This window comes from Nicotiana sylvestris, chromosome 4 (assembly GCF_000393655.2).
Source record: "Nicotiana sylvestris chromosome 4, ASM39365v2, whole genome shotgun sequence".
Lineage (NCBI taxonomy): Eukaryota > Viridiplantae > Streptophyta > Magnoliopsida > Solanales > Solanaceae > Nicotiana > Nicotiana sylvestris.
The window spans coordinates 120,150,305-120,159,567 of record NC_091060.1 but is presented as its reverse complement, the minus strand read 5'-3'; the positions used below and the strand labels follow the sequence as shown (position 1 = coordinate 120,159,567).

General features: G+C 38.1%; 1 protein-coding gene across 1 annotated transcript; it reads right to left on the bottom strand.

Annotated features, from left to right (window-relative positions):
- Nucleotides 1–2,059: 2,059 nt before the first annotated feature.
- On the bottom strand, nt 2,060–5,183 carry LOC138890080 (uncharacterized). Its single transcript, XM_070173431.1, has 8 exons — nt 4,957–5,183; nt 4,302–4,408; nt 4,011–4,142; nt 3,892–3,947; nt 3,169–3,447; nt 2,819–3,012; nt 2,449–2,558; nt 2,060–2,241 (listed from the first exon to the last, which is right to left on the bottom strand). The coding sequence occupies exons 1-8, from the start codon at nt 5,181–5,183 to the stop codon at nt 2,060–2,062; spliced, it is 1,287 nt and encodes a 428-aa protein (XP_070029532.1).
- Nucleotides 5,184–9,263: the final 4,080 nt, after the last annotated feature.

Genomic DNA, 9,263 nt, shown 5'->3' with positions numbered 1-9,263 from the left:
TATAAGCATGTAAGTTATGCATAAGAAACTCAGTCGAAACACATTCAAAGCGAGATAGTCACAAAAACTCAAACAAGAACAGGCCAGTCACAAAATCAAACGAAGAACCTTAGAAAAATTAGGGCTTTCAACATAGGTGTTTTAAAGAGAAGATAGAAACAGTCTCAGACCCAAAACCATAAGATTTTCCACAATAGAAGGGTTTTAAAAAGAGGATAAATAGACATATCGGACAAAACTCAGGCAGACAACATTCACTTAAGAAACAGTTAGAAGAAATTAGGGGTTTTAACATGCAAACTCAAACAGTAGGATAATACGAGCAAACCAGCAAAACATATCAAAAAAATAAAAGAAAGGTTTCGAAATAACTTAACAGAATCTTAATCAGAAAGATAACAAGTTTTGAATGTAGAGTTTTAAAAGAAACTTTGAGAAAAACGTTTGGAAGTTTAGAGCAAACACAGATCTAAAAGAAATAGGAAGAACCTTAAAGGTTAGGGTTTCAGAAGAACCCCAAATTATAAGAAAGGCTTTGAAAACCATCGATCTAAGTAGGAGAGTCAAGAGTCTGACTCGTGTAGCGATGGCTGGCCGGAGAAAGGTTAGAGATGACAGGAGAACAGCCATAAACCGAAATCGACCAAGGTCTGGACCAATCTCTTTCAAGCCTAAGCCTTAAAACCATGATAATCGAACACGTAGAAGCCAAAGGGAGTGGATATAGGCCTCCGATGACTTTGGAAGCCATGGATTTGGGATGCTTTAGGGTTTTAGTGGAGGGCGGCGACTAGGGTTTGAGAGAGAATTGAGAGAAAAAGGGATTCAGAGGTGGCTGGGGGTGTGAAATGGTTAGGTTTAGGGGGTATTTCGAGATTAAAAATGGAAAGGGGGTTTGGTGGCCATTGATCATTTTGATCAACGGCCTGGATTGAACGGGTAGGTAGGGGATCCGGGTGGGTTATTTTAATTGGGTCGAGGGTCAGGTTAAATGGGACTTGGGTCTTGGTAATTGGGCTCCATATTGATGGTTCAATTTAGGCCATAATTGAAATATAATTGGGCTAGATTTTAAATAGCCAATTTCTCCCTTTTCATTTTTTAAAAATAGTAAATTAATTTCTGGAAATAAATTAAAGGTACTAAAATGACTAATAGTACATAATTATCAAATAAAAAATACTGGTCTTAATTTTTATAGACATAAACGTAATTAATTCTAAAGGAGGCTAATATTGCAATTATATGCAATTCGGCTTTAAAAATACTAAATAAATTTATAAAAATTATCTTAGCTATATTTTAGAATAAATACAAGAGTCAAATAAATGAATCACTAAAAATGATAATTTTGGGAATAATTATTGTGTTTTTCTGGATAAAAATAGGGCAATAAATTGATTTAAAATTTTTTAAAAATTAAGGAAAAATAATAAAAAAATTGAACATACTTATATATGCATACATATGCTATTTTAAAAGTATTTTGCATATTAAAAAATATACAGAAAAAAAATTGGGTATCAACAGAGCCTCCAAATTAATTGACATTAAAATCATATCACTTTAGGAGGTTTCCCTTGTGCCTTACCCGGGGTAATCAAGGCAACAAACAACAAAACTCACAGATATCATAAGTTTATGCAATATCCAATTGGAAATAAAAATAAATAATTTATCATGTTAGTCAATAAGCATAACAAATATCAAATAACACAAGCTTGCATAAAAATAGAATTTATTAAAAGCAATATCTCTGTCAGCAATTACAACGTAACTTCCACTGACTAAACCACATCAAAAGACTCTAAAATACCCATGTTTTTAGCATGTTCATTAAACACTATAGGCCTAAGACCTCAGTCAAAAGATCAGCCAATATAGATTCTGTGCTAATATGCTCAATACATATATCACCTTTTTTTACCATGTTTCTAATCTTAAGAAACTTAAGGCTAACATGCTTAGAGTCTTTTGTTCTATTGTTATTCTTAGAGAAGAACACAACTGCACTGTTATCACAAAAAATAGTCACCGACTCATATATAAAATCGATAATTTACAATTTAGTAAGAAAATTCTTCATCCAGACAACATGTGAAGCGGTCTTTAAACAAGCAATAAACTCAGCTTTCATTGTGGATGTAGCAGTGATACTTTGTTTCTCACTTTTCCAAGAAACAACACCTCCAGCCAACATAAAATTATACCTAGAATTTGATTTCATCGTGTCATGACAACCTGCAAATTAGAATCTGAATATCCCAGCAGGTCCAGATTATCAACCTTTTTGTACACAAGCATGAAGTTTTTGGTGTGTTGTAGATATCTTATCACTTTTTTGCAGCCACCCAATGTGCCCACCCAGGATTAGAAGAAAATCTCCCGATATATTAGCAGCAAATGGTATATCAGGCCTTGTACAAACCTATATGTACACCAAACAACCAGCAACCGCTTGCAGAGGCACATCTCTCATTGTTATCTTTTCAACATCATTTTTCGGATATTGATCCTTGCTAAGTTTGTCCCCTTTTACAACATGTGCAACACCAGGCCTACAGTATTGCATATAAATTTTTTTAAGAACACTCTCAATATATTAACGTTGTGATGAATCCAACAAATCACGTGACATATCTCTTTTAATTTCTATCCCAAGAACATACGAGGCTTCACCAAGATCTTTTATTTTAAAAGACCTAGACAAAAATTGCTTGGCCGCTTTCATCAAGCCCAAATCATTTGTGGAAAGGAGAATGTCATCAACATATATAACCATAATAATAAAATTGACATTAGCTATTTTGATATAAACACATTCATAAGCCCATATACAGATTTGTTAAGCTTGCACACTAGATTTTCTTTAACACCTTCTTTAAAGCCTTCAGTTTGAACCATGTAAACTTCTTCAAGCAGACTCCCATTCAGGAAAGAAATTATAACATCCATTTTGCATAACTCTAAATCAAAATGAGCCACAAGAGCCATCGCGACTCTAAATGCATCCTTAAATGAAAAAGGAGAAAATGTTTCTTTATAATCAATACCTTCTTCCTAAGTGTAACCCTTAACAACCAACCTTGCTTTATAACGGTCTGTGTTTCCCTTGGAGTCTCTTTTAGTTTTAAACACCCATTTACAACTAATAGGACTAAAACCTACTGGAAATTCAACTAATTCCCATACGCTATTGTGTTTCATGAAGCGCATTTCATCTTCCATTGCCTCACGCCATTTATCAACATATGGAGAGGAAATAGCTTGAGAATACAATAAAGGGTCAATTAACTCTCCAGTATCACTAAGATTTTCAGCCACATATACCATAAAATCATCAGAGATGGCAGACCTTCTTTCTCTTTGTGACCTGCGGAGTGCTTCATTGTGTATATTTTGCTCAGGAACTATGGGATCTGCGTCATTGTTCCCTTGATTCTCCTCCTATGAATAGGTTGGTTTACCACCTTTTCATGCACAATAGGTACTGGGACAATGACTCCCTTCTATTTCAATACAATTTTCTTACCACAAATGACAATCACAAAAATCATGCTCAAGAAATTTTGCATTAATAGACTCCACGATTCTTGTGCCACGCCCAGGACAAAAAACCCTAAAACCTTTAGAGTGATCAGAATAGACTATAAAGAAATAACTAGTAGTTTTAGGATTGGTTTTCTTTTCTGTGGATGAATAAATACGAACTTCAGCTGGACATCCCCAAATGTGAAAATGATTCAAGCTAGGTTTACGGGTTATCCATAGTTCAAAGGGAGTTTTCAAGACAGATTTCGTAGGAACTCTATTTAGGGTATAGCTAGTTGTTTTTAAGGTTTCACCCCAAAGATACTCAGGTAGCCTAGTCCTTGACATCGTACTTCTCACCATCTTCATGAGAGTACAATTTTGTCTTTCAGCAACACCATTCTGCTCAGGAGTACCTGGCATGAAATATTGTGCTACTATGGCTTATTCTTCCAAAAATAAAGTAAAAGGCCTCATACATTGACCAAACTCATCATATTTTCCATAGTACTCACTACCACGGTCAGACCTCGCTATCTTAATGGACTTCCCAAGCTGTTTTTCAACTTTAGTCTTGTAAATTTTAAACTTATCAAGTGCTTCAGATTTTTCTTTTAAAAGGTACATATAACAGTATCTTGAAATAAAAGCAATAAAATACTTATGATTGGTGAAAGTAGGTACATAAGGTCCAGTAATATCGATATGAATAATTTCTAAGAGTTAAGAGCTCCTAGTGGAACCCTTTCTCTTAACCTTGGTCATTTTACCTTTGACACGATCCACACAAATTTCAAAATCTTTTGGATCAAGAACATGTAAAATATTTTCCTTTACTAATCGTTCAATTCTTTCGTTAGAAATATGACCAAGATACCTATGCCATAACAAGTAAGTTGTTTTACTCATATCAGACCTTTTATGGGCAATATTTTCAACATGTGTTGCAGAAAAAGGTTCATTCAATACACTCAAGCGATATAGACCATCACTTAAAAAGGTATCAGCAACAACATGTGAATCATAGGAAATTTTAATAATACCATTATTTCATTTAAATGAATAACCAGCTTTGTCCAAAAGGGAAACATAAACTAATTTCCGTTTCATAGACGGTACAAAATAGTATTTTCAAAACAAATACTAGAATTATTTTTACAAGGTAAAACAGATGTCTCTATAAACTCTACTTTTACTTTGAGTCCATTGCCCACAACAACACTGGCTTCATCCTTTTTTGGCTTCCGTATGCTCACTAGACCCTACAAGTCATTGGTTACATGAATATTTGCACCACTATCCAACCACCATGAATTTAAAGGAACATGAACGAAACTAGTTTCAAAGAAGACAAAAAGAAAAATATTACTTGATTTCATTTTACGAGGACAACCAGCTTTCTTATTACCTACTTGTTTGCAATACCAACACTTGATTTCTTTCTTAATTACAGCTTGAAGACAAGGAGGATTAAGAGACTGACCTTTGTTAACACCAGGCTTATTAGTATGACTATTATTACCACCTAGACAATGAGACTGGCCATGTTTCGTTTTATGAAAATTGGGTCCACCTTTTCTTTTATAAGAGGGATAATAAGCTGATCTAGGCGAATGTAATGACTCGAACAGTTTTTTGAGAATTATAGCCATGTTCCCCCATTTTATGATTATCTTGTGTTGTACTGTTGTTTTATGACTTGTCGGGGTAGTTGGTTTGGGTCTGGAGTGATTTCGGAGTGAATTGAGACACTTAGTCTCTTAATTAGAAGCTTAAGTTGGAAAAGTCGACCGGATGTCGACTTATATATAAACAACCTCAGATTTGAATTTCAAAGGTTCCATTAGCTCCATTAGGTGATTTTGGACTTAGGAACACGTCCAGATTGTATTTGGAGGTCTGTAGTAGAATTAGGCTTGAATTAGCAAAAGTTGGAATTTGGCGATTTAGGCCGGCAGTGAAAATTTTGATATCAGGGTCGGATTGGAGTTTAGGAAGTTGGAGTAGGTTTGGGGTGTCATTATTGACTGGTGTACAAAATTTGAGATAAATACGACGTGATTTGATATGTATTGACATCGTTTGAAGAATTCAGAAATTTCTAAGTTCAATAGGCTTGAATCCGTGTGTAATTCATATTTTTGATGTTATTTGAGGTGGTTTGAGGGTTCGACTAAGTTCATATAGTGTTTTATGACTTTATGGTATGTTTGGTTGAGGTCCCGGTGCCTCGGTTGAGTTAGGGTGGTTAACGGATCATTGTAGGACTTTGGTTGATGGCTAATATCTGCTGGTGTATATTTTCTGGCTTCCTCTTATGCATTCACGAGAGGAGCCTCCACGAAGGATTAATGTGACCTATAAAGATTTTGTTCTTTGCATTCGCAAAGAAGAGGGCGGGAACATGAACGTATGGTCTGCATATGCATCGCAAACGCGTGAGTTGTGTCGCGCTCGCAAAGAGAAGTGAGGCAGCTAGGGACCCCATGTCTTTGGTCTATGCGTTCGTGAGGTATAGGCCGTGTTCGCGATGAGTTGAGCTTGTAAAGCTTCATGTTCGCGAAGCGTTGATTGTGTTCACAAAGATTAAATAGGCAGGCAGTCTGAGTTGGCCTACACGCGAGAGGACGGTCGCGTTCGTGAGAAGGAAATCTGGGCAGATAGTATTAATTTAAAAAATTAGGATTTGAACCCATTTTTCATATTTTAAGCTAGAGAACACGAAATTGGGTGATTCTTGAAAGGATTTTTATGGAGTGGATTGTAGTAAGTAATTCCTACTGGGTTTTGGTTAAATCCCATGATTACATCTTTAATTTTATCATCTAATTTGTGATTTGTGGTGAGAAATTGGGGAAAAAGAGGAAGAACTCTTGAGTTAGAATTTTGAGGTTTTGAATGGAATTTTGTTATCGGATTTGAGTAATTTTGGTATGGTTAGACTCATGAGTGAATGTGCTTTCAGGTTTTGTGACTTTGTCGGATTTTGAGATGTGGGCCTAGGGGTCGGGTTCAGGCCGATTTCGGATTTTTTGTAGAATTTCATGTATTCTTTGTGGAATTTATTCATTTTGCCTATATTGATCACCTTGTATTGCTTGTGGCTAGATTCTGGACATCTGGAGACCATTCGAGAGACAAGGGTATTTTAGAGTAGGATTTTTGGGCAGTTGAGGTAAGTAACACTTTCAAACTCGGTTCTGAGGGTTTGAAACCCTGAAATATGTATTATGTGATTGGTATTGAGGTGACGCACATGCCTAGTGACGGGCGTGTGGGCATGCACTGTGAGAATTGTGACCTAGGTGACTCCATGGCAATGCGTGCTGATAATGCCTTGTTGATACCCATGTTTCTATCATGTGATAAAGTAATTGAGCTATCAATCATGTTAGATATCATGTTTATGCTTATTGTCGCTACTGTTGAGACCCAAAGTGGTCATTTCTTGCTGTCATTTTACTACTTTTACTGTTATTTTGTACTCAATCATGTACATGCATTTCATGTCATATACAAGTCTCAATTGCTATCTATTGAATCATAATATTACTATTTTGGGCTAGTTTCATGATATTTGTGGGCCCATGAGTGAGAGTGGAGAGGTTGATGACTGAATAAGGCCAAGAGTTGATTGTGAATGACATATATAGGAATGGGTTACATGCCGCAGCGGATATATATTATGTTATGATAGCGCTTGTGCTGTGGGAGCCCCTACAGAGTCTGTATCACACCCCTAGTTAGCAAGGTTGATATTATTGAGGGGTGGATCTTCCCTGGACATGGATCTTGTCCGAAGTACCTGATACGTAGAGATGGATCTTCTCTATAGGGCTGGTTGGCCTTTTCCTCGGTACTGGGTCACCTATGGTCAACGTTGTATATATTTTGGGATGGATCTTCCCTAGGTCGTGTGGGCCATATACAGTACCGAGTGGTTGAGATATCAAGAGTGTGACCGTTTGAGGGTGACAATATTATGCATCCTTTACAATTTGTGCATTGGTATGTAGAGATTACAGAGATTCTATTCATTACACTGTCCGGGTCTGCTTTACTTTGTTGTTTTGAGTTGCCTATTTGACTTAAGAGCATGTCTACGTTTATGCACAGTTATATTCTATTTTATTTGTACCGGTTGAATTTGTCACTACCTTTCAGTCTAAAGTTTGGACTTGTTACTTACTGAGTTGGATGTACTTACGCTACTCCCTGCACGTTGTGTGCAGGTCTAGGCATTTTTGGTCACAACGGCTACTTTTGATTGAGGCATCAGAGTTCAAGGACTATCAAGGCAGCTTCAGGGTGCTTGCGGGCCTTGATTTCCCTTCCTTCGTCTTTCTGCACTTTCAATTTTATCTTTCTAGATACTGTTTTTATTAGAATGGCTATTTAGACGCTCATTTACTCAATGACACCCTAATTTTGGGATGGATTATACTGTATTTGGTTGAAGTTGAAAAGGTTTTTCTTTTAGTGTTAATTTGTTCCGCTGTTATTTCTAGAAAGTGCTTTACTGTATTGGAAATGTTGAGTTGAGGCCTTCCTAGTTCCACGATAGGCTCCATCATGACGGTCGTTTTTGGGTCGTGATAAGTTGGTATCAAACCCTAGGTTACATAGGTCTCACGAGTCATGAGCGAGTTTAGTAGAGTCTTGCGGATCGGTACGGAGACGTCTGTCGAGAGGCTGCAGATCCCTTAGGAAATCTTCACATTTTTGAATTCTTGTCGTGCGAATCTATAATCTGGTAACTAAACATCTGTTGTTTCATTCTCTCGTAGATGGTGAGGACTCGTACTATAAGGCAGGATAGGCAGCCACCAGTACCACTAGCCAGGGCTGCAAGAGGCCGAGGTCACGGTAGAGGCCATGGTAGGGGTAGAGGTAAAGCCCGCACAATAGCTGGGAAAGTACCTACAGACCAACCAGTTGCCCCAAATCAGGATGAAGTCCCAGTTTTGGATGCACCAGCGGGACCAGCTCAGGCACCACATGCGCGCATCATGATTCCTGGCCTCTAAGAGGCCCTAGCTCAGATTCTGACCATATGCACAGGCCCTAGCTCAGATTCTGACCATGTGCACAGGCCTTGCTCAGGCGGTCTTTGTTTCAACAGCAGCAACCACTTCTCAGGCCGGGGGAGGCACTCAAACTCCCTTCGCCCGCACACCTGAACAGGTAGTACAGGGACTCCAGACATCGGGGGCACCACCACCCTAACCAGTTGCAGCTGCTCAGGACTATGTGGTTCCTACTATGCCTGATGATGAGCAACGTATATTGGAAAGGTTTGGGAGACTCCAACCTCAATCTTTTAGTGGTGCAGAAGGAGAGGGTGCAAAGGGCTTCTTAGACAGTTGTGAGAGGATACTCCGTACAACAGGCTGGAGATCAAAGGGGTCTTGTCACTACTTTTCAGTTATCTAGGGTTGCATTCAGTTAGTGGGAGGATTACGAGAGGCGTAGGCCGGTCGGCACAACACCCCTTACCTGGAAATAGTTCTCTGTTCTATTTCTAGAGAAGTTCATGCCTCAGTCCCGCAAAGAGGAATAGTGCAAATAATTTGAGCAACTTCATTAGGGTGATATATCTGTGACGTAGTATGAGATGAGGTTCTCAGAGTTGGCCTGACATGCTATCAGGATGGTCCCTAGAGACAGGAAGAGGATCAGGAGGTTCATAGATGGCCTCCCTTTTATGGTGTGATTGCTCATGGCCAGAGAGA

Excerpts from the sequence above, each read along its gene's own strand:
- LOC138890080 (XM_070173431.1), bottom strand. The coding sequence starts at position 5,183 with ATGGCTATAATTCTCAAAAAACTGTTCGAGTCATTACATTCGCCTAGA. Across the intron at positions 4,409-4,956 it reads AAGAAAGAAATCAAGTGTTG|GTATCTTGGTCATATTTCTA; the intron begins GTATTGCAAACA and ends GTTATGGCATAG. Across the intron at positions 3,948-4,010 it reads ATATGATGAGTTTGGTCAAT|GTACTCCTGAGCAGAATGGT; the intron begins GTATGAGGCCTT and ends ATTTCATGCCAG.